Source organism: Myotis myotis, unplaced genomic scaffold (assembly GCF_014108235.1).
Source record: "Myotis myotis isolate mMyoMyo1 unplaced genomic scaffold, mMyoMyo1.p scaffold_m19_p_8, whole genome shotgun sequence".
Classification (NCBI taxonomy): domain Eukaryota; kingdom Metazoa; phylum Chordata; class Mammalia; order Chiroptera; family Vespertilionidae; genus Myotis; species Myotis myotis.
Genome location: NW_023416390.1, coordinates 48992335 through 49018405, shown reverse-complemented (window position 1 = coordinate 49018405; position 26071 = coordinate 48992335). Strand labels below are relative to the sequence as shown.

Sequence of the window (26071 nt, the reverse complement as noted above, 5' to 3'; positions counted from 1 at the left end):
GCTACCAAGAAAAAGTAGTACTTTGGGTTGGGTGTGCAGTAAACAATCTTCATATACAGTTACTAGCAAAGAAATATCAACATTACTCATTCCAGTATTTATATGCAAAGCTAAATTTCAAATCTCTATATATAAAAGGCTAATATACAAAGTGTCCCCTCGGGAGTTCGACCAGGAGTTCGATTGCTAGCTATGACATGTGCTGACCAGCAGGGGGCGGCGCAGAACGAAGGAAGGTCCTGGCCGGCATCCGGAAGGCCCTGATCGGCCCTGATCGCCGGCCAGGCCTAGGGACGCTACCCATGCAGGCATTTTGTGCACCGGGCTTCTAGTATTTTAATATCATTTCATAGAATGTTTTTTGAGATGAAAATCTTTAAAAGTTAACAATTCAGTGACATTCATTTAGTACATTCAAAATGTTGTGCAACCACCACCTCTGTCTAGTTCAAAAATGTTTTCATCACTCCAAAGAAAACCTCATCCCCATAGGCAGGCACTCCCATCCTGCCTTCCCCAGCTCCCAGCAACTATTAATCTGTTTTCTGTCTCCATGGATTTATCTATTCTGTGTAGTTCATATAAGTGGGATCATACAATATGTGACCTTTTGCACCTAGATTCTTTCACTTAGCATAATGCTTTCAAGGTACATTTCACAGAATTTCAATAAACTTAAAAATTATGCCAGAAAGAGCATTGGTTTTAGAACTTCCTGGAAAGAAGTCTCCATACAGCCAGAGACGCTGTGTAGATCCAAACAAAGAAAAATAGTATTAGACAAAGTTAAGTGCTTAGGGTCACAAAGCTCAACTATACAAATACAGATAAGAGTACAATGCCCTTCAGAAGGACACAGAAAAACTAGAGACTGCCAAGAGAGATGCGATGAAGGCAGAACTGTATTGAGAACTATATTGCCACCCAAGAAAGTTCATTAAGAAGAGGAAATAGGGGGAAGCTTTGGCAGTTTTCAAACATTTGAGTCAATATTTGAAAACAGAGGTTAGATATATTCTGCATTGTTTCAGGGGACAGTTTTACAGAAGAGTGGATCGCCAGCCATTCCGCAGCAAGCAGGGGAAGCTCTTTGGCACTAATAGAGCGAGGTCACACCCCCAAACACCTCTCCTTCCCAGCCCCTTCATCTGTTGGCAAGGACCTTAGAAGGGCTCTGTGCTCGCTCTAATGCCCTGCTGTTCCCATTTTGAACTACTAATTAATTTTAGCACCAGGGACCCTGCATTTTCACCTTGCACTGGGCCCTGCAGATCATGTAGCTGATTCTGTGTGCAGGTATAGAAGAAATACTCTTATCTGATGGAGGCGGCAGTGCTATTTGACTGTTTAATGTAAAAAGGCAGTTTAAGCAAGGAAACATAAAACTGTGATACAAATAAACCTTACATTTAATGGTTTAACTTAAATCACATTAATGTACACTCATTTACAAATCTTGTGAAGTAGGAGCCAAGGCCATTTAGAAAGTCCCAGATCTTTAAAATCTATTTTTTAAGGTTATCTTTCTCATTCCTAATTTAACAACAGTTTGTGTTTATTTTAACAACCTGCTTTCATCATTAGGCTTCCTAAAGCATCCCACCAGGTTTTTGAAGAAATAATTCACTTCTGAACTCATGTTTTATCAATTATTTAAATGATACAATTTTAACAAGATGTAAGCCTGCATAAACAAGCTTGGGAAAAAACTGTTGTTTAACATGGAGCATACCTGGTGGGAGCAGATGTGGGGGTGGGGGGCACACTAGTGCATCATCTCCCAGCAGTGAGCCCCTGACATGCCCTGGGAAGCACCAGTGCATTTTACAGAGGGAGCTGAGACCATCTCTTGATTCACTGGGTCGAGTTCTTGGAAACTGGCTATTCCTCTGTAAAAATATTATGCTTATTTTTTATCCTCACCAGAGGGTATGTTTATTGATTTTTAGAGAAATAGGGAGAGAGAGAAGAAGAAGAAGAGGGAGAGGGTAGAGAGGACAGAGGGAGGGAAGGAGAGACACATCAATATGAGAAACATTGATCTGTTGCCTCCCATATTCGCCTCCACTGGGGATCAAACCCACAACCTAGGTTTATGCCCTAATCAGGAATTGAACCCACAACTTTTTGGTGTACGGGACCACATTCCAACTAACTGAGCCACCTGGCCAGGGCAAAATATTAGACTTTTTGCATTGCCTTCTGTCTGGGTTGGCCTGGTGAGGCCGATGAGCACGGTCACACTGCCATGGGAAAAAATGTGAGCTTCCTTGAGAAGGGGTGTAAACTCCCGCTAAAGCTAACAGACATTCCTGTTGTCAAGTGTCAAAAAAGGAGGGAGGTTTTTGGTGATGGAATTAGCATGCCAAAGGTGAGAAAGAGGTAGATCATTGGCTATGGAACTGGAGCTCAAAAGGTGAGCCTCAGGAGGACAAGGAAATTCCCTTCTTTTTTTGGGGGGGGAGGGGTTTAATCCTCACCAGAGTATATTTTCCCCTTTAATTTTTTTAGAGAGAGTGGAAGAGAGGGAAGGAGAGAGAGATAAAGAAACATCGATGTGAGAGAGACACATCTATTAGTTGCCTGATCAGAGCCGGCAATCAAACCTGCAACCCAGGTATACGCACGCCCTTGACTGGAATCGAATCCACCCACGACCCTTCAGTGAGCAGGCTGACACTCTAACCACTGAGAAACACTGGCCAGGGCAGGAATTCCCATTTCTCTCTGGACCTCTCTTCTTGGGCCAAACAGTACACACATGTTCAGCATCCTCACAGGCAGTAGAAAAGGGTAATTTCAGCCACGGGGAAGCAGGCAGAAAACTCCAGGCTGAACACAGTAAACTCTTTGGTAGGACCAATGACCTAGTTACCTATCCCTGAGCGTCTGTTTTCATGTCACTGTTTCTGTACCAGCACTGCTTGGGCCAGAGCAGTCACTGGAGAAGGTGACACCCACTGCTAGCACGGAGGTGGCAGAGGGACATAAGGTCAATCCCAAGGACACAGTGCTCAAGTCATTCTTCCCAGGTGGAGTTTCCACCTCCACTCCCGCAAGGGACCTGAGTCGCATTTTATTGGAGGAAACCTCAGGCTGCCTTCCATTCTCTGCCTGGTATTTCACAAAAGATGTCTTCTATTTGACGGGAGGCCAGATGGATTGCCTCCCAAGTAGAAAGAGGAAATAACTACCACTTTCTGGGCGCCTCTCAGAGCCCTGCCATCACAATAACCACTGCAGGTAATCAACATTCAGAAGGCAACTCTCTAAGTGGGTCACTCCTGGGTGAAGAAGGCGTGAGAAGAAGAGGAAACCTCCAAAGTCATCCATTGGCTGTCAGAGCAGAGTGGGGGTCTGAACCTGCATCTGATCCAAAAGGCAGCACTCCTTCTCCACCTCGAGGTCCTAGAGTTTGAGATTCTAATAAATAAGATGGGGATGTTCTATCAGTTTAATCACAAAAAGCAGTGAACAATGTGGAAAGCCACGTGGCCACTCAAGAGGCACATAAAAATGATTCTGCTAAAATTGACCACTAACCAATCAATCTGAAATCAGTTAAAGAATTTCAGGAGATGTCAGTTGAAGGAGCCTGTGTAGTAATAGAGCTTATGTAGAGTCCTGTAGGGTAATTTCTATGCCATTCACTTTTTTATTGACCTCTACTCCTCAGAGTTTGGAAAGTTTTCCTCCTAGAAAGAAATAGTGCAGAGAGAATAAAGCCAGTAAGGGGAGGGAAGAAAAAGCAATGACCAGCACTGCCGGGGAGCTTTGCCAGTTTACCGACACTCTAGAGATCATTTCTGTGAGAGAGCACTGTCCCAGCTCTACGTCCAGTTCACAGGAAGGCAGGTTAGCCAAGAGGACCTGGTGTACTAGGCCTGCGTTCTGAACTGGAGGCCACTTGAATGGCTACTTTAATTTGGGTAATTAGAGTCTTAGTCCCTGAAAGAAAATTCACTAAATTCAATTGCAATTGATGAATTTGAAATGGCAAGTGTTACCTGAACCCGCACCACAATTTGTATGAGAATGAGGCAATATTATGAAGTGGAAAATACACTTCACCTTCTTTGGGAACATTTGTGAAGTCCGTTTGGTTACCAATTAATATAAAGAAATGCCTGCAATTAGTGTCCAAATCTTGTCTTTTCTAGGAATCCTAGTTTCCTTTTGATAGAATAACTGGATTCAAAATTACTGGAAGGTATCGCTAAAGTTCTCCTGGTCCCCAAACATTAAGTTACAAGTCACTTTCAATGCCCCCGAATTTAAAGCAACTTGGTACGTGGAAGCACCATTTTGGCTTTTATTTCTCAAGTCTCCCAGGCCCACTGTCCTGTCCTGTGGTCCTGCTCCCCTGAGTCAAATGAGGATCAAGCCAGAGGCAGCAGAAGAGTCTGAGTCCACATAAACTGCATATTTCGACTCTGCAGAATAAATGAGGCGAAGGGAAGCATCCACTTGCCTTATTTAATTGCAAAAGGGCAGGGAAGGTGCAAGATTTGTGCTTTATCTACATAGAGACTCAATCAACATTGAATGATTAGGATTCTGTTTTCACAAGGCGTTATGGTAGGTGGCTATTTATAAGGCCCTGCACTCTCTGGCCCCTGCATCCAGCCTGGCCTTAGTTCATGTCACCCTCCTTCACCTGTTCTGGCCACACGGGTCACCTTTCACAAAGTCCACCATCTTCACACAAGCTGTAGGCCTTGCCCAGCATGGCCAGGCTGAACCGGAGACTTCACTCAGGTGCTTCTCTCTCAGAGGGGTGGCCCTGCTCTTGAGTCTACCTGAGGGCCCTTGTTTATTACTGCGTTCTTCATTGCACTTTGCTTTTCCCTGACAGCAGCGGTCGCCAAACGGTGGTCCGTGAGGTCCAAAAGGCTGGCGACCACTGCTTTAGAGCACTTCTCACTATTTGTAATGTCAGTTGCACCTGTGAATCAGCTTGCCTGATGGCTGTTCCTCCTGCGAGACTGGGAGCTTCCTGGAGGTAAGAAGCCTGTCTGCTCAGTTCACTGGGTGCACCCAGCACAGAGCAGACCGGATGCTTCATTCCTGAATAAATGGAGTAGGGCAGCTTCAGGGCCTGGATGACAAAGTGTGGTCGAAGGCCCTTCTCCCCGCTTCTGCGTGGAGCAAGTACCACTCTGGCCCACTAAACAGGAAGTACCCTGGGCCCTCTGCAGGCAGCACCGCTGTGTGGGCACTAGGCCCCATGCTGGCTGGTGATGCTGGCGAGCATTTTTCAGGCAGTCTCTTGGGCAGGGAGCAGAGGGGAGCCAGTGAGCCCACCGCACGGTACCCAGCACTGACAAAGTGGCTCTCGGACCCCTGGGACACATCCCTGTAGGGACACCCAGTGATAACCCAGGGGAGCAGCTGTTATAATTGGCTGAGAACCATTTAGTCGGCAGACATTTGAACTGCATGAATATTTCAGATTATGTCAAAAAGCCTTAGCTGTTATATTTAACTATTGCTAATTAAGCATATAAAACCACTGTTCAGAGCTATATTAAGTGCAGAGTTCCGTATTTTTGACATTTAAAAAAATCCACTCTGAAAAGAGTAACAAAAATTAATTTCTCATGCCCATTCCTTACCTAATTATAATTTTCATAAACACTAAATATAAAAGCCAACATTTTTGGAAAGAAAACCTGAGCGCTCCAGCAAGCCTACCGTGCCAGCAGCCGCGAAGCCCGTTAGAATAACCTATAGCATTTTTATGCTTCCCAAGAGTAGTGCTGTCCAAATCAAGTCCCCTAATCTGTATTCTACCTTTCTACGAGATGTTAAATTTCCAGTGCATGCCATTCTTGCCTTATCTCTCAGTTCCATGGACAACTACAAGCATTAGAAGCAAAACAGTGTGAATGATATGTGAGGGTTTAATAGTCAGCTCATAGGGAAGGACAGCAAGGCTGGTGCCTCAGCAAGTCGCAAGCCTTTTTCTGTCCCTCTGACCCGGCATATCAGTGTCACGAGAAAGTGCAGTAGAATTCTGATCCGGGATCCAACCATCCAATGAAGAAATGAGTCATGAGAATATTGAGTTTCTAAAGACTCAGCTAACAATCACAAACTGGCAAGCAGTCTCAAAATCTGTTATAAATTAGCCCTCCTGGGGTCTATTACTGCGAAGATACTTTGAATCTGATACTCTCATTTCAACTAACAAACCTCTTATGGCTGACCAAGTTCCCTGCGGTGAAGATTAAGGCCATTTGCTATTAAAGAATTGGACAAAAAAAAAAAATCTGCCTGCCAAGTTTAATGGACAGCTCCTTCTCTTTCTCCACTTTCTGCTTTAGTGTACTCTGGCCAGAGGGGTGTGCAGCCAGGGCCAAGAGTCTGCACGCACGGCTATTCAAATGCTTTCCTGACTGCAAATTCCTGCAGGTAGTTCTACTGCTCATCAGACATGGGATCCTCCAGAACACAAGCTTTCAAGGAATGCTTGCTATGACTTTCACAGTATAGAGGGTACTTCGAAAACATTAGCTCAACAACAAAATCGGACACAAACATTGATGATACAATGGAGAAATGTAAGCCTGCTGAAAGGGACATGTTTCTCAACTGGGAGGCCATTCAGGGTCTCTCCGTGTCTTAAAACAAATTGGGGGTGAACGCATTCTTATATAACCTTTGGGATGCTAAAGTGAAGGAGTGCAAAATTAGAACTAAATTTCTTAGGGTTGGCAAAAAGGGCCTCTTTGTTTTTTAAAAATGGTAACCAAATGCAAGATATAGGATCAAATTTAAGATTATAATGAAACATGAAGCCAAAAATAGTGATAAGCCCATATTGCATCAAAAATGTTGACCTGATTTTGTTTATTTACTCTAAAATATTTTGATTGGGTAGACAGGGAGTTCTGCTTTCTGTCATATAAGAAATCAGGAGGAGGCAGTGACTTATCTTTTATCTCTCCTAATAGTGTGCAAAAAAAAACAAGTGGCAGAGAGATCTGGTTTGGGATTATATCTATCAATCTATTAATAAGCACAACTGGACATCTACTTACATCTACAATATTGTACTATTGATAGAATAGTTAAATTCATGTAAGCCCAGAGACTTCTAAAGTGGGTAAACACATGCACACATGTAAGCATGCACTATAGCCAAAGACAGATCAATCTTCTAATGGAGAATACTATCAGGAAAAGAGCCATTTAATTTCAATCCTCCATGCCTGGTGGTGTTAGAAAAATGTGTACTATCACAAAGACTAGGTTTCCTTTAGCACAGTAAACCTACTTTGCTTCCACTGGAAAGATATTCTCTGTTACAAACAGGGACCAGTAATCTGGGGCTTACTGTAATTCAATAGTTAGAAAGTTGGCTAGATTGAGTGCAATCTTAAGGCATATCTGATTCCAGAGTTAAAAGAAAGATGAACACATTAAAAAGAAGAATTCAACGAACTTGAAAAAAGCAAGACTCTACTGACAGTGAATAGCTAAGACTAATCTACTAGCTGCCTCTAGTTTCACGTCAGTGAAATTAAATATAGATCTAAACGGGAGTCTAGCTGTAGCAATGTCTTAAAGAGGATTCGTAAGTCCCAACTTAAGTTAATTAGAAAATCAGGGCTTACAGAGTGGTTTACTGCAGCTCTGATTCATAATCATGTAACAGAAACTGAGAACATCTTTGGGGAAATTACAGATGTTATTTTATGCTTTTTAGAACTTCCTGGAAATAACATTTGCCCATATTTTTAAAGGTAATTTTGAATTGTCCCATTCTGCCCCCTCCCCTCAAATCAGAATGTCTTTATTAACAATTCTGCCAACTTTTGTCTGAATAGCCGATCATTTTCCACTAGAATTGGCAGATAAGGAAGCACAGGGGTGGCTGTGGCAGGCAGTGGATTTAGTCACAGGAGTGGGCGGCTCATTTTGGCTTCTGACATGGCTTGTTAGTAAATTGTTTTCTTGGGGGACAAGGGAGTATTGCAAGTCCCCAGATTGCAAGTCTGTCTGTCTGATGCAATTGAATAAACTTAAACATATATTAACCCATAGACCATTAATTTCAATTTAATGCTGAGAAGAGAGAGAGAGAGAGAGAGAGAGAGAGAGAGAGAGAGAGAGAGAGAGAGAGAGAATGAGCGTGCACATTCGCCTAGGAGAGCAAGCTAGCTCTCTGCACATTTATTCCGGCCTTGTCCCCAGCATTCCACAGTGCAAACAGCTCTTTGGCTATTTAAATAGCAACAGTGTGTGTAATTCTACTACCTCTCAAAAGAGTTCAACCAATTTAATTCATCTAGAAGTGCAAGTCATACATGGCATTTTTATATTAGACTAGAGGCCCAGTGTACGAAATTCGTTCCCCGAGTGGGGGGTTGGGGGGTGTGTCCCTCAGTCCGGCCTGCGCCCTCTCGCAATCCGGAACCCCTCAGGTAGGGTCCCTAGGCCTGGCTGGTGATCAGGGACTATTGGGGCTTTCCTTCCCCCAGATGCTGGCAGCTGGCCCTGCCCCCACCACTGCTTGCCATCTGTGCGGCTCTTCCCCTCTGCCACCAGTCGCCTCCCTCTGCGGGCAACAGGTGTGAGGTGTGATTGCTTGGCTGGCCTGGGCCTCCCTCTGTGGGGTGATTGATCGTGGGGCCCCCAGAATGATTGCCCTGCAGAGGGAGGCCCCGCCCACCCGGCTGGGGCTCTGTGATCGATTGCCTCACAGAGGGTGGCCTGGGCCTCCCTCTGCAGGGTGATCCTGGGATGATGGTGGGCCCCCTCCAACCAATTGCATTGCACACACCTTGGCTGTCCTGGCGCCAGTGCGTGCCATAGCATGGTCGTCTGGAAGGTCGTCTGGATGGTCATTCTGCTGTTCGGTCGATTTGCATATTACACTTTTACACTTTTGTTATTATAGATAGTGCAGGTTATCATTTGTAAATATTTAAAAATAATTTTTGTATACTAATTTTTAATATTAAAATTAACATTACAACTTCTTATTTAGGGAATAAATACCTAAATAAAGACACTTTTAAAGAAATAAAGATATTTGGAAAACCAGGAGCAGTGGCACATTTTTGAAAATGGTAACCTTGTGCTTTATTAAACTGTTCAATATTTATTTCTGCTAAAAATAGATAAGGAAAGTAATGAGTCAAGAGCTCCCAAGCCATTTCTAGGTCCTAGTTCCCTGGACTATTAAATCATCATACAGACAACTTTTAATCAGGAATCACTGGACTGTATTTATTGATATCATTCAACTAATCCTGAGCCTGTCTAAACCCAGTGTTAGGGAGTAAGTTCCTCCTATTGTTGGAGTACTTAGTCCTTGATTCTTGCCCCCTGCACCATTTGTTGGGGCGTAAGTTTTTCCTTGACCCTGATCATTGGAGCAATTGTGGGAGTACTCACTCCTTGAATCCCGCTCTACTACAACAACTGTTGTGTCTGAGTCCCTCTGCCAGGGACTGGACCTCCTTGGACACCAGGTGGAGAAGATATGAGAAGTTGTTGGAGCCTGAAGACAGTTTGCTGTTATACAGAAACTAGCGGCCTGGTGCACAAATTCGTGCACGGGTGGGGTCCCTTGGAGTGGCCTGTGGGGACTGGGCCCCAGCTCGTGCCCCCAGCCTCGCAGCCCTGCCTGGCACCCCACCTTGGCCTGGCACCATCCCCTCACTTGCTTTACCATCCCACCTGCGGGACAATCGAACGGGGCCAGGCCCCCCACCTGGCTCCCTCAGCACCTAGGAGCCGGGCAGTGGCCCCACCCCTGACCGCTGCCGCTAGTTGCTGTCTTCAGGGTGATAAGCGGGGCAATTGGGCACCCACTCACACCCACCTTGGCCTGGTACTGCCCGCTCACCTGCTCCACCATCTCGCCGCGGTCCCGTTCTCATCGGGGCCCATTAGGGCCGGCAGCGGCCCACTGCCAGAGCCGGCGACGCCTGCCATGATCCACGCCAACCCCTGCTGGTCAGCACACGTCATAGTGAGCAGTCGAAAGACCGCCCAAAGGGACCATTTGCATATTAGGCTTTTATTATATAGGATGTAAATGCTGAAGGCTACCTGCAGGGTCTGCTGCACCCTGAGCAGCAACAGTAGTTCTGATAAAAACTCTACTGGCTCAGTTTGGTAAAACTTTATACCAGTGATGATGCTCTTCCACTCATCTTCACCACTTAGACACACGCGATTTTAAAAAGTTAACTGGCACAGTTTTAAAACAAACTCCCAAAGTGAGAAGAGAATCAAAGCAGAAAAACCAAAGGAAATTAGAAAGATGATAAAATGAACTAAGTCTCCCAAGTTTACTGCAAGCAGACACTAAAGAAGTGGCCATAGAAAATCTACTATGTATGAGAATCACAAAGATGCATATTTAAAATGCAAATTTCCCGACTTTATGCCCAAGACTCCAGACTCTGCAGCTCTGGGCTGGAACCCAGAAGTGGGCACATTTAATAAGGGCCCACGATGAGCTTCTGGTTCAGGCACCTCACAGTCCATGCTTTGAGACAAACACTGTCACCTCAGCAAGCCCTAGAGGACAGGGGCTTTTAGACCAACCACAATTCCTTCCCAAGAGGCAGGATTCAAGTCAATCTGGGAGGGAGGGAGGGAGGGAGGGAGGGAGGGAGGGAGGGAGGGAGGGAGGGAGGGAGGGAGGGAGGGAGGAAGGAAAGGGAAAAAGGGAAGGAGGGAGGGAGGGAAGGAAGAAGGAAGGAAAAGAGGGGCAGAGAGAGAGAAAAAAGTCAATCATGGAGAGGGTATAATAATATTGTATTGTCCAAATTATCAGTTCATGAACTATTCCAGTGTTTAATTTGCTAAACAGAAATAAATGTATTCATTTATGCATGGGCATAATTACTAAGCACCTGTGTGTGGCAAGAATTGTAGAGTATAGAATAAAATAGAAGACAGTCTTGCTCTAAAGGTGCCCTCGAACTCCACACAGAGAGAAGACTACCAGGAAGTACAGCAAGATGAAGCCACGTGTCACTAAAAAATGGTAAAAATACAACTCTCTGTCATTCAAGACAAGGAAAAACGTTCTCCAGAATCTGTTGGCGAGGGCGAGCATCAAGGAGGGCTTCATGGAGGTGGCACTTATGATGACTCTTGAAAGGCAGGCAAGTATTGAACAGGATTGTCCACGTTCATGAAATGAGTACATCAAGGACAGGGACAATGTCATGAGCCTACTGACAGGGTGTATGAGAATATCTGTAGCTCATATCAGCTCCTGGTGCTGTGATAACTAGTCAGCTAGCCTCCAAATCCATCAAAGGAAAATTATACAAATGAATGCAAAAACAGTTCCTTTCTTAGGAAACAGAAATGCCAACATCTGGCTCTAAATTCCACTTGAAGGGAAAAAAATAGACATATGTTGATACAAAGCCAGAAAATGCTGATATAAAAACTGAGCAAAGAGCAGTTGGTAGGCACTTCTCAGGAAGTTGGCTGCCAAGCAGCATCGTTTCCTCCCTTCACTCACTGCAGCACCCTGGTCCCTGGATGGGGCATTGCTGATGGGACCTCAGCAACTTTGTAGGAACTAGTGAGCAGTCCAGGCAACTAGGAAACACCTATGGTGTTCCTTCTTTTGCTGAAGTTCTAACATTTACTCAAGAGAGACTCAAAAATATCAGGTGCATATCACAAGGTCTGAACAGAATTCAGAACTATGCTTGTCTTTTGTACATGAGTTTGTTTCCTTTCTCCCTTGTCTCTCTATGGCAGAGAAAACTTCTGATTGGTGTTCTTTCACTGGGAGGCAAAGAAAATAAGTTTTTTCTGCTGCCTCCCTGTATCAGCCATCCTTGGGGTCCCTCGTTGAAACAACTGGAATGGGGACTCAGATTGGTCTATTTCCATCTGTCAGTCATCCCAGCCAGGCAAGATAAGTAAATTTATGCATGCATAGCATCAAATTTTGCATCTTGCAAAGTTAACTGATTTTTTTTAAAACCCACACCCACCCAGGAGGTCTTACCCACCTTATCTGTTTTCATTTTATAACAAGGCATAAGGTAGTGCTGCACTTCAACACAACGGAAGGGGTTTATTATTTCAGTTAAAGGATACTAAAGTTTTGCCTCCCCCAAATGTGCCTTTTGGGACATTGATGTTAAGCTGGTTATGACAAAAGAAAAGACCCAGAAAGAACCTTTAACCCTCCCCGTTTCCTCCTAAGAGAGAGATGGAAAGGCCTGCCCCGGGAGAGGAGTCAGCTTATTCACCTTAGCATCATCCAGGAAGGGTCCGAGCAGAGGCCCCTTGGCTAGACTGACCCCAGCTTCCCTCTGTCTCTGGGCTGCCTAGCGGGGACTTGTTTAACCACGTGCTCAGCTCAGTGTGGGCTACCTGTAAACTGCCTATTTCCCCTTTGAGATCTCAGACCCTACCCCCTTTTTCTCTTGTGTCCAGATGACACACAAGCCTCAACTGCCCAATGTATTTTGGGTCTCATTCTTATGGCGCCCCTGAGCGTGTATTCTTATAATAAACTTCGGACATTTTCTCCTGTTAATCTCACTATTAGCTAGAGAAACTGAGCAGGCAGGAGGAAAATTATTATTTTTTGGCCCCACACAATCTAAAAACACAGCATTGAATTTCTATGTGGCTCTGCTTCTGCATAAAAGCCATCTCTATGTCACAGCACCAGGTCCTTCTCAATCCAGGTCCTTCTCAATCCAAACTCTGCCTGGAGCTAGGCATCGAAGATTTTTTTGTAACATTTGCTACAGTATAGTAAAAGTCATAACATTCACTGCTCTTTAACACATCCTATTGCTTTTATCAGGTCTTTCATGTTGCCTTTAAGCATTTACTCCAATTCAAGAGAAAATTCTGAAAAAAATTTTTTTAAATCTACTTCGATGTTATTTGTTTTATACTATGGAAGTTGAAAAAAAATGAACATACAAGAAATCACTGAAATCTTTATAAGCTAACTTTCTAAGCTGAACTGGACTTTTTCATGGACAGCCTTTGTCAAGTGAATGGATTTCATATTTATAAAATGCTACTTGAATCCTGTACTCTCAAAAGTGAGATTATTAAAATAATGGAATCCTATATTCCAAATCTGTTTTTAAAGTAAATATTATGAGATATCTGTATATTTCAAAATGGAATTTATCTCTAGCAAGTGTTTATGAGTGCCTACTATGGGGGATGCAGTTTGGGGCAATGGGAACATTAGCAGTTAACAAAGCAGATAAAAATACTAGCCTTCAAGAAAATTATTCTCAAGGGAAAACCCAGTATAGTTAATAAAATAAATGAAACATATAGCCTATTCGATGGGGAGAGAGTAGGAAAAATAATAAAGGAAGGGAGGCGGGTAAAGTTGGGGGTGTATTGCAATTGTAACTGGCCTGGTCAGGGAAGGCCCCTTTGAGGGGCAGAATTTCAGCCCTAGGAGATACACAGGGAGAAGAAGCAAACTGCAGAAGTAATAGGAAGTACAAAGCCAGTGTGGATGGGGTAGAATGAGCAAGGGGGAGAGTAGAAGAGAGGAAGGAGGTCTGAGGAGTGACAGGGGACCGATGATGCAGGGGATGGAAAGCCATCAGAGTTTTATTTAAAGCAATAATGTGATCTGGCTTACTTTTCTTGAGATATAATTCACATGTCATAAAATTCATCCTCACCAGTGAATTCACAATTCACTGGTTTTTAGTATAGTCAGAAGGTTGTATAACCATCACCATTTCGAATTCTAGAACGTTTTCATCATCCCCAAAAGAAACCCACACCAATTAGCGGTCACTTCCCTTTCCCACCTGTCCCACAGGCCCTGGCAACCACTAATCTACTTTCTGATTCTATGGGTTTCCATATTCTGGTCATTTCATATAAATGGAATCAAAACATGTGGTCTTATGTATGTGACTTAACTCTTTACCTGGCTGCTGAGGGGAGAACAGGCTGAAGGGAGGCAGGAAGAGAAGCAGGGAGACCAGTGAAGAGATGAATGCAATAATTCAGCTGAGAGATGAGAGGGGCTGCAAATAGGATAGGAAGCAAGGTGGTGAGCAATGGCTGGGCCATGGGTACATTCAGATAAGCTGGATTTCAGGTAAAAGAGAAAGAAAAGTTAAAGACAGCTCTTAGGCTTTTGACTGGAGCACCTGAGAAGATGGAGCTACCATCAGCTTAGAGTGCAAGGCTACTGGACTGGCAAGTCAGGAGATGTTCATTAAATCCAGATGCCTATTAGCCTTCGAAGTGAGAACACCAAAAAGCAAGCTGGATATGAGACTGGGATTCAAAAGAGAGGACTGCATAGAGATGTAAATTTGGGAGATAGAGAATGGAAGGCAATTAATACCATGAAACTAGAGGGGACTGTCAAGGAGTAAGTGATTAGAGAAAAGAGGAGATGTAAGGAAAGAGTCATTGAACAGGTCAACATTCAGAGGTCATATAAATGAGAAGGAATCAACAAAAAAGGTTGAGAAAAAAACACCAGAATGATGGGAGAACAAAGAGAGAATAAAGTCTTAAAAATCAAATGAAAAAACTTATCATGGAGGAGGGCATTGTCAACTATGCCCAATGCTGCTGACAGTCAAGTGAGATAAGAACCAAGAATTAACCACTGGATTTAGGGGTGTGGCCGTCATTCACAGGCCGCCTAACTTCTTCCTCTGCTCTAGCCTCACCTTTGCATGTGCCATGTCATCTGCCAGGCAGTGCTTTACCCAGATATGGCTTTGAAAGAAAAAATGGTGTGAAGATGGGAGGACAAAGGGCTGACTAGAATGGGTTCAAAAGACAATGGTGGGAAAAGAATTGAAGTGAGCAGGAGGGGCAAGCAATTCTTTTGAGGAGGTTAGCTAACTAGAATGGGTTCAAAAGACAATGGTAGGAAAAGAATTGAAGTGAGGCAGGAGGGGGCTTTTTTCAAAATGTGAGAAATAAAAATATATTCATATGCTGGTGGGACAAATTCAGTAACAGAGAAATACACAATAAGGGAGGGAGCAAAGAATTGCTGAGAGGTTAGAGGAGACAGAATTGAATATGTTTTATCTGTTTGTCTACTGATGCAGGAATATCACGTAAGGAAGGACACAAGCTTTCTTTTTTTTTTTTTTTCCAGGAGACACAAAAGCAACCATTACTTAAATTTACCTGGATCTGTTTTTCAAGGCTGAAGGCATCAAATTAATTGTACAGAGAATGTCAGGGTGATACTCGAGCTTGGAATAAAAAGATTTAAGTTAAAGGACCATGACAAGTTCCAATACCTCAAAAACTTTTCACCTCCCTTTTTCATCCATAAAATACTGATGAAAAATAATCTATACCTTATAGAACTGATGTGATGATCAATGAAATATACAAATGTTATTTGTAACTCTTAGGTGTGATATCCCTATAAGGTATCGACAATCCTACTCAATAAGGCAGACCACATACTCGGTCTGACTCCAACATTATAGAGTTTAGATCTAAGAAGTGGGGGGAGGGAAGCAATATAAAAAAGAAAAAAAAACTTAGGAAGAATGACTAAATAAAATCATGGAAAATAGCTTTCTGGTACTATATTGAAAACACACTCAATTAGTTGTTCATGAAGTATGTCTGAATTCCCACCTTTAAAAAACTCAATAACCAATTTATTTTTGTTGCCCATATCAGGGGAGACATAACCCCCCCCAAAATATTGCTAAGACCTATGTCAGAGTTTATTCTTTGTTTTCTACTAGGAGTTTTATGGTTCCAAGTCTTACATATAAATTTTTAATCCATTTTGAGTTTACTTTTTTGTATATTGTATAAGAATGTGGTCCAGTTTCATTTTTTGCATGTATCTGCTCAGTTTTCCCAACACCACTTATTGAAGAGACTGTCATTTCCCCATTGCATATTATTGCCTCCTTTGTCGTAGATTAATTGATGATATAAATGTGAGTTTATTTCTGAGCTCTTATTTCTGTTCCATTGATCTATGTGTCTGTTTTTGTGCCATTACTATAGTGCTTTGATTATAAATTTTAGCACAGTTTGAAATCAAAGACTATGATACCTCTGACTTTGTTCTTTTTCAAGATTACTTTGGCTATAGGGATCTTTTGTGGTTTCATATAAATTTTAAGGTTATTTTTTCTAGTTCACTGAAAAAAAAAATGCCATTGGTATTTTGATAGGGATTGCATTTAATCTATAGAATGCTTTGGAAGATCATTCCAGTCCATGAACTTGGTATATCCTTCCATTTATTTGTGTCATCTTTAATTCCTTTCATCCATGTCTTACAGTTTTCAGAGCACAGGTTTTTTTACGTCTTTGGTTAAATTTGTTCCTAAGTATTTTAGTCTTTTTGATGTAACTCTAAATGGAATTATTTTCCTAATTTCTCTTTCAGATAATTTGTTATTAGTGTATAGAAATGCAACAGATTTCTGCATCAAACTAAAAAGCTTTTGCACAGTGAAGGAAACCATCAAAAACAACAATAACAAAAGGCCTACTGAATGGAATATTTGCAAATCATACATCCAATAAGGGATTATTATCCAAAGTCTATTAAAAAACTCATACAACTCAATAGCAAAAAACAATTAAATTAAAAAATGGGCAGAAGATCTGAATAAATAACTTCACAGAAGATATACCAATGGCCAATAAATATATGAAAAGATGCTCAAGATCACTAATCATCAGGAAAATGCAAATCAAAACCACAATGAGATATCACCTCGTACCTCAGAATGACTATTATAAAAAAGTCAACAAATAATAAGTATTGGCGAGGAGGTGGATAAAAGAGAACCTTCATGCACTATTGATGGGATTGTAAACTGGGGCAGATACTATGAAAAACAGTATGGAGGTTCCTCAAAAATTAAAAATAGAACTACCATGATCCAGCAATTTCACTTTTAAAAGAAAACAAAAACATGATTTTAAAGAGATATATGCATTCCTATGTTCATGCAGCATTATTTACAATAGCCAAGGTATGGAAGCAACCTAGGTGTGCATCAATATGTGAATGGAAATAGATGATGTGATGGGTACCTAGATTGTTTCCATATCTTGGTTACTGTAAATAATGCTGCAGTGAACAAAGGAGTGTATATATCCATACATACACACATATATGTATGCTATACGTATGTATAGATAAGGAAATATTACTCAGCATAAAAAAGAATGAAATATTGCCATTTGTGACAACACTGATAAACCCAGAAAGTATTACATTAAGTGAAATAGGTCAGACAGAGAAAGACAAATACCACATAGCTTCACTTATACAGGATGGGGCAAAAGTAGGTTTACAGTTGTTTGTATGGAAAATAATACAATAACAAATAAGTAATAATACAATAATAAACTCTTTGTTTCATGTATTCACAATTGTAAACCTACTGTTGTAAAGGGAATCTAAAAAACAAACAAAACAGACTCATAGATACGGAGAAGAAACTAATGTTCGCTAGAGAGGAGGGGAAGAGGTGGGTGAAGAAGTCAAGGGGAATAACAGGTACAAACTTCCAGTTATAAAATAAACTAGAGGCCCGGTGCATGAAAATTCATGCATTGGAGGGGGGAGGTCCCTCAGCCCAGCCTGCCCCCTCTCAGTCCGGGAGCCCTCAAGGGCGGGAGGCGACCCAGCGATCAGGGGAAGGCGACACCCCCATCACACCTCTGCTGCTGCCACTGCCAGCAGCGCAAGCCTCGGCAGGCCCTGGTTACTTGAGTCTCAGGCGGCCCTGAGCGGCTGGGCAGCTGCCATCCGAGGCTTGCCTGTGCCTCAGGCTGGCCGTGGGCAGTTGGGGGGCTGAGGGGACTGGGGGACTCTGGAGGCAGGTGTGCGGAGCTGCCGAGCTGCCGTGCTCACCTAGGGGCGGGCCTGGCCTTGCCATGCACCTGCTGCTCCAGCAGGGCTGAGGGGACTGGGCACCGCCATCTTCTGGCTGTGGGCGCCGCCATCTTTGAGGGTGGGACAGTCAATTAGCATATTCCCTCCTTTTAGCTGTGGGCGCTGCCATCTTTGCGACAGTGTGAGGGTCAATTAGCATATTCCCTCTTTATTAGATAGGATACACATTTACAATGTACAGCATAGGGAATATAGCCAATAGTATCATAAAAACTTTGCATGATGGTGAGTGATGGTTACTCTACTTGTGGTGATCACAGTGCAAGGTATATAAACACTGAATCACTATGTTGTACACCTGAAACTAATATTGTATGTCAGCTCTACTTTAATAAAAATTAAAAATACCCAACAACCACCACCACAACAAAAAACCCTCAGCAACTAAAATATCCCCTTGAGTCAGCTGAGCATGAGGCAAAAGAGAGAACACTAAATTTCACTGTAGTACCTAAAGCAAGACCATGCTTAGACAAAGATGTCACCTAGTATCTTTTCACAAATCTCTTTTATTCTCCATGTTCCAAACACCTGCCAGAATCAACTCAAATCAAAAGATCATTTGACCCTTGACTTCTTGCCCAATAGGAGACATTAATAGGTGTTTTAAAAAAGGTTTTTTTGATTATTATTTTCATGTATTAATTTACCTAGGAACTATTAACATAAAGAACTCTGATATGAAATTTATCATAGATGCCAAAGTTGAACTGACCTTTTTACCCAGCTCAGAAAACTTAGCTAAAAACTCTGTTGGCCATGAGCCTTCACAAGATTTTAAAGGAAAGTGTGAAAGAAAGAATACATAAGGAGATACACATAAATGCTTTCCTTTAAAATACCTATCACCTAGCCCTAGCTGGATTGGCTCTATGGATAAAGTGTCGGCCTGCAGACTGAAGGGTCCCAGGTTCAATTTCAGTCAAGGGCACATGCCCAGGTTGCGGGCTTGAGCCCCCATGTGGGGTGTGCAGGAGGCAACTGATTGATGACTCTCTCTCATCACTGATGTTTCTATCTCTCTACTTTTCCCTCCCTCTCTGAAATCAATACAAATATTTTTTTTAAAAAAAAAATAAATAAATAAAATACCTATGCACCACTTGGTAGAAGAATCAGAGCTTCTTTGTGAAATCATGTGTACACTTCACATATAATAGGAAAAAAGCTTAATTTTTCTAATTAAAAAGATATTTATGTATTCTTACATTTATGAACTACTATTTGTATATCAATAATATATTAGAAACTGATTCTTTAGCCAGAATTCTAACATTCCACTAAAAACCCAGTTACTCGGATTTAAACAAAATCATCCTATACAGTAGATCCTAGGGTTACATCAGAGATCCGTTCCTACAGCGCAACGCAACGCAATTTTCACCGTAAGTCAGAACCCACCTATGTAAGCACCTACGTCACTCACATGGAGCACATACACAGCAGTAATTAAATAAAACAGTAAAAAAAAATTAAAAAGAAAGATAACAATTCCTGACCTTTACTTGTGGTATATAAATAATAAAAAACATAAAGCACATATGTACATACGTTGAAATGACGGAACTTTTTTTTACATAATAAATGGGAGATAGCGACATAACCACGAAACGACATATGTCGAGTCTGTCGTAACCCAAGGACTGTATAATAAAAGCCCAGCATCTGAACGGCAGAACGACCAGTTGCTATGAAGGTAACACAGAAGCTGCCCCCTGGTGGTCAGTGCACTCCCACAGAGGGGAGCAGCTGCTCAGAGGGTGGGTCCACAGCCGTTTGGCTGACCAGGATGAGTGGCGCTCCCACAGCGGGCCAATCCCCACAGGCCACACCCCCAACCAGTGCACAAATCCCATGCATCGGGCCTCTAGTTCATTTTATAATGATCTATGTAAGAGAGTTCATAGGAAGAAATTATTGTGATAGGTGAGTATCTCTGCTTCAAGCTCCCTCTCAATCACATATTTCATATTGGGGAAGTGATGCTTCTTAGTTAAAACATATCATTTAAAAGGCCCAAGTCATTTCAAGCATTGGTTTTGATTTGAATATTTTTGAAGAAAGTTTTATCATATTACATATTTCTCTAATATGTTATTATAATTAACAATAAAATTAATATAATGTCATAATTTACCTTAATATAATGTTAAGTCATCTGGATTACTTAGGAACATCATTTTGAATACCCGGCCAGAGGCTGAATTATAAAATCTTCGTAACTAAGAATTTGCTGAGGAATGTGGAGGTAGTCACCCTCGCCCTAGGTGGAATCAGGCTGTACGTTTTCTTAGAAGGCAGTGTCTGTCTCTTACAGCCTTTCTGCCTCCGTCGCCTTGTCAGGAGGCCACCTGTCATTTTTTGCTCCCATCCTGTATCTGTTGTTTAGCAGGCTTCTCTGTTTCCATGGAGCTGTCTTTTGATTCTAAAAGTGGCAGAAAGAGCCCTAGTTTCAAAGTGAAGTGGGCCTGCCACAACCCAGCAATATGGCCCTGGATAAACCATTCATCACTTTAGGAATTTGCTTCCTTGTCTACACAGAACCAGCCTGCATGATCTTTAAGTCCAACCTTAAGACTTTATGAAGAATCTTGCTAAGGACTGAAAAAACCTAACATCTAAGCGTATTAAAACTCTGTCCAAAAAAAGAACAGAGAAACTCTCATAAAAGGACCCAGAGGTCCCCATACTTTGGAGCACAGAATTTATAGCCTTGTATTTTTGTTGTCATGGACTTTTGGGTCTTACTTCTGAGTTCTTTGTTATGTTTCCAACAAGTGACATTCCTTATTGGCTAAATCACATCCAGATAAATGGGACAGAAGGACATAAAGGAGTTTTTAAAAAAGAAAATTAAATGACTCTTAAATGTACGTCCTTCACATAAAATATGAGAACGCAAAAAGAAATTTTCAAAAAGCATAGAATACATTATACCTTTATGAAAACTTTGCTTCTAAATGCATTTCCATGTGATATATCAACAAAATGACACTGCATACTAAAAAGTGATTTACCTATAACTACATCATGGCCATCAACCAAGCCAGCAGAGAAGAGCTCCTGAGAAACGCCATCTGCTGTATCTGTCCAAATAGGAAATGAATATGTGTCAGTAACAACAACAAAAATCAGCAATCCAGTACAACGTAAAATATATTTTTTTAATTTACAAAAATTACTCACATGTGTTTTAATTCAACAATTCAGATTCTATCAGGAGGAAAAAAAATCCCTGCCATGTACTTGCATCGTGTTATTTATTCAACAGAAGTTACACAAAATTATTGTTTCATTTCTCTTGCCCTTTGGCTACTGTCTTAATTAATCCTCAAGTGCACCTCTAAATTAATCCTGAAATGCACCTCTAGATTTTCTCTCATAGCTGGTCCCTATGGCACTGCTCTTCCTTCTTCCCGAGGTCAGTTCCAGCCAGCATCAATCCTTTTCTATCATTAGTAGCTATTCAGTCAGAATTTATGGCAAAGGCTGAAAAGGTAGCATTTGGTACAACCTTATATTTGGTACAAACATCCTATGAGTTTGTTGGACTATAAGATGAGCTATTTAAGAAACTCCTTTAACATGACACTGATCACTTGATAGCAACAGATTCATTTTTTTAGAAAATGTGGTTGAATAAAAGAATATATTTCTCAGTGATAAGTGTCAGGAGTTCGCAGTCTTATAAAGATGAGACTGAACAGGCTATAGCAAGTAAATATGGCTGAAATTACTTAATTGAAAGGCTATGAATGAACATGATAAATGTGAGAAGTCTGCTTGAAGACCTTGTAAAGAGAAACTAGATTTGCAATGTGCTCAAAAGAACCATTATGAACCCCGATGTTTTTTATGGGAGATGATGTGATCCCCATGGCCTTCTTATATTCTCACAAACACCAGGAACTGTGTAGGTGGATAAAAAGAAACCAGCTCAGTAGCGGTAGCAACGCAGATGGACTTTTGACTTTTAATGTCTTCTAAAGTCAGGGAAAATGTGCAAGCACAGCTGCTGAATCAAGCAAACATCTAAACTGAACTGCAGTTTGCTATGACACAGACTGCCTTACACAAAGACAGTGTTTCCTTGTAAATCTGTGTTTTAGATATTGCAATTGTGTGAATGGGTGTGTATGCATGCCCATGCAATCAAGTAATTTGAGGCACAATGATCTTTCAAAATTCTTGGGCTTTAAAGGGCTCAGCCTGGTGTCTGACACATAGTAATTAACTCAAAAAATAAAACTGTGCTGATGATGGAACAGCAAAGGTCATCAAAACACATCTTACACTCGTGCACTCTTTCTTCTTTCATGCATCACCTGAATTCCCAAATGTTAATAAAAATTTGGTAGCCAATGTACATTCTACGTACTTCCAAGAAATTGTGGTATTCTATCATTTCACTCATCCTATTTCATGATGAATGAAATAAAATGGAAATAAAAAATAAATACATAGAAATCTTACTGAACTATAAAGTTCCATATCAGGTGGGCTTATCTTGGACCTTGTCCTTACTGCTGGAAAATACCTTATACAATTCTTTTAGGAATAAAATGATCCCCTTCCATGAAACCTCGGGCAGAGCAGCTAACGAAAGGTTCCACTCTGAAGGTGACTTGGCTTTATGAAGCCGGCTAGAACAGGCAGCCTCACCATCTCCAGCTTCCTGGATGCACCCGGAAACTTCAAGAAAAGAAGCCTAATGAATTAAAGGGCTTACTAAGGCACACAGCAGTCATTCATTATATTTCTACTAGAGGCCCGATACGTGAAATTCATGCAAGAGTAGGCCTTCGCAGTCCCGGCTGCCTCGGCCCTCCCAGCCCCGGCTTAGTCTGGAAGGTCGTCTGGATGGTTGTTCCACACTGTTCAGCTGTTTGGTCGATTTGCATATTATGCTTTTATTATTATAGATTGACTAATCATCTGCTGAGGCATCTGAATGTGTTACCATCATCTCTAAAGTAAAAATCTGCACTTGAGTAAGGAGCTATAATCACAGAATGCAGTTAAAAATGGGAACAGTCGAAGTCACATTGAGGGCTAGCACTTAACAGAACCTGAGCAAATGGCATTCACAAGTAGTTAAAGTGTACAGCATCATCTACTAGTTTCAGAACTCCTGGGTCCCAAACGAGTCATATTAAAATAGCTAGCAGATTGTGCTGGCTAGCCAAAAATGGACATGTTCCGTGTTTGTGTGTGTGCCATTAAGCAGTTATTTTGTATGCACATAAGTAATATATCAGTAATAGTTAGAACAGAAACAGGAAGGTAAATGGTAATTTATGTTTCTTTAAGCTGCTTAACATTCCTGATGTGTAAACAAGTTAACTAATCATGTATGCTCTGGTTTCCAGAGCATAGGGCAGCATAATGAATACAAAGGGCTTACCCTCAAAGGAGGACAGAGACTATTGGATATGTTCGTGTTATATATTCTAGCCATAGGTACACATCTGTGTGTGTATACCGTCCAGACATGGCACACCTGTCGTGTGCACGCACAGAGGTAGTGCAGACAACGTCTGAAACGCAGGCAGCATCAGCAATCAGAGGTACAGCGATATATCCACGGTGTTTCCGTTACTAACAGGCCTGTGCTCACTGCCCAGGGAAGGTCAGTCATCATCTAGAAGCCAACGCTATGGTTTCTGTCTGGGCAGTAGAAGCCAAGACTCTTGACCTAACTATGACAAAAGAGGCTGCCAACGCCAGCACACAAAGCCAGGGAGTGCTCATAGGGCTGTCTCATCCGCAAACATCCTCCACTCAGAAATTCACTTCTTTGTTAGCTCTTTCAATTAAAATTGATTTTTATGGCCATCTTCGATTTAAAACAATCAGTTGGAAAGAACAAACCTTAAAATAAGAATCTGGCCGAAACCGGTTTGGCTCAGGGGATAGAGCGTCGGCCTGTGGACTGAAAGGTCCCAGGTTCGATTCCGGTCAAGGGCATGTACCTGGGTTGCGGGCACATCCCCGGTGGGAGATGTGCAGGAGGCAGCTGATCGATGTTTCTCTCTCATCGATGTTTCTAACTTTCTATCTCTCTCCCTTCCTCTCTGTGAAAAATCAATAAAATATATTTAAAAAAAAAATAAGAATCTGTTCTTTTACCTACTGTATTTGAAACACTGATTATGAAATTACCAGATTTTATCAATGCATTGACTGGTCAATATTTTTATATTATAACAATTTTTTTTTATAACAGAAACCGGCACCATACAATTTCACAGACTGAGTCATAAATTGTCAAAGATGGATGTTCCCAGAGAGATCAATGAGCAAATTCATTAGGGCCTTAGTTACATTAGTTTGTAAAAGGTTCTTCAAACGTTATTTTAATTTAAATATGAAAGGAATCATTAGATCTCTGTGCTTACATGAACCAGAGATCAGAGGCAGTGAGTCCAGACCGTGTGTGGCACAGGAACATATTTTGTTTGCTGGCAGTGTTTTTAAACTCTGAACTTAAATGTAATTATATTTTCAGCTTTTAAAGTATGTATACATTTTTGGGAACACATTGTATATAAGCTAATAATACTATTTTTATCCTGTGTATAAGATCTCCATGTAAACTGTGATTGATTAATAAATAAAGTGTATTTGGTAAAATTTTGCAAACCTAGAAGTACAAGACTTTTTAATTTTTTGTGAGCTTACCAATTATGCTGCAGCAAACAGAGGCCATAGACACTCCCCAACACAGGCTTTGTGTAGACTGAACTGAGTACAGAGGCCAAGCATGGTATCACTGTTTGCTGCTCAACCCTCATCAGAACTGCTATATGATCCTCAATGCTCCCATAATAATATTCTTTAGACCCTGCATCAGCATGCCACTACTTCATTTCATGACTGAGCTAATATGCTTAATTTACACACACACACACACACACACACACACACACACACACACGTAGCACATGTCACTGGAATTCATGTAGTCAATAGTGGTTCAGCAAATAGTAGTGTGGTGATTATAGTGGGAAGGCGTGGGAAGAGAAGGGGGTCCTAATATATGGTGGTAGGCAAACGGTGCAGTATGCAGATCACGTAACATAGAAACCAACACCTGAAACTTACTGGTATATATTCATGTGGACCAATGTCATCCCAACTAATTTAATAAATATAAAAAAATATTGGTCCCATTTGGAGTCCCTAAAATTATCATAAGTCTTTCCTTCCCTCCCTCCCTCATTCATTCCTTCCTTTGTTTTTAGAGAAAGCATTTTTGAATAGCAAATTATAAACATGTGCTTGTAATTAATTTTTGAAACGTTCTTTGTAGCAATAAGATAATAATTTCAATTAAAACTCACCTCTTCCTGGAGTAAACTCAAATCGTATATCATTAAGTTCCTTTCTGGAATTTCTGAAATAAATAACATATAGCACATTAAAATCTAATAAGTAGAGTTTAATCAAAGTAAATGTATTACAATTTTTACAAGATGCTGCTAACATGTAGATAGCGTTTTACAGTCTCAGGTTACCTCTAAATACTTCCTTAACTGAAAGTGATAGTTATGTCAATAATAAAGGAAGATATTTATTTAATTGGTTGAATTTACCTTATAGAAACCCATTCATATCACAAAATTCCAAAAATAAAACATTCATTTAATAAATCTACACTAAATTAGTAACCTTAGATATAATTTCATAATAGAAAATTTCAGAAGCTTTTAGTTTAGAATGATATTCAATACATTTTTCATATTTTTCTGAGAAAATAGTATTGTATCAACTTTCTAAAAAGTGAAACAGACAAGATAGGTGTGACACTGAAGTTCATGACAGCACTATACATTAAATCATACAACAAAATGCCCAGAGTAAGGTACATATTCCGTGGTTATATTTTTTTAATCTAAACAGAGGGGACCTGAATGTTGTGAAATTACCCACTGAATATATAAAACCCTATTTAAGGAAATATAAAATACATAAACTATAACATATACACACAGGGTGGGATAAAAGTAGGTTTACAGTTGTGAGTTCATGAAACACAGAGTTTATTCTTTTATTATTATTTATTAACTAGAGGTCCAGTGCACGAAATTCATGCACAGGAGGGGTGGGGTTCCTTCAGCCCAGCCTGCACCCTCTCCAATCCGGTACCCCTCGGGGGAT

General features: G+C 41.2%; 1 protein-coding gene across 1 annotated transcript in view; it reads right to left on the bottom strand.

The window, feature by feature from the left end:
* The window catches only part of STK39 (serine/threonine kinase 39), a 271030-nt gene that overhangs the window by 33947 nt on the left and 211012 nt on the right, over positions 1 to 26071 (bottom strand). The window contains exons 15-16 of the mRNA XM_036319707.1: positions 25255 to 25307; positions 20929 to 20997 (exon numbers count right to left, since the gene is read on the bottom strand). Coding sequence (XP_036175600.1) covers positions 20929 to 20997; positions 25255 to 25307 — 122 coding nt within the window. The remainder of the gene's footprint in view (positions 1 to 20928; positions 20998 to 25254; positions 25308 to 26071) is intronic.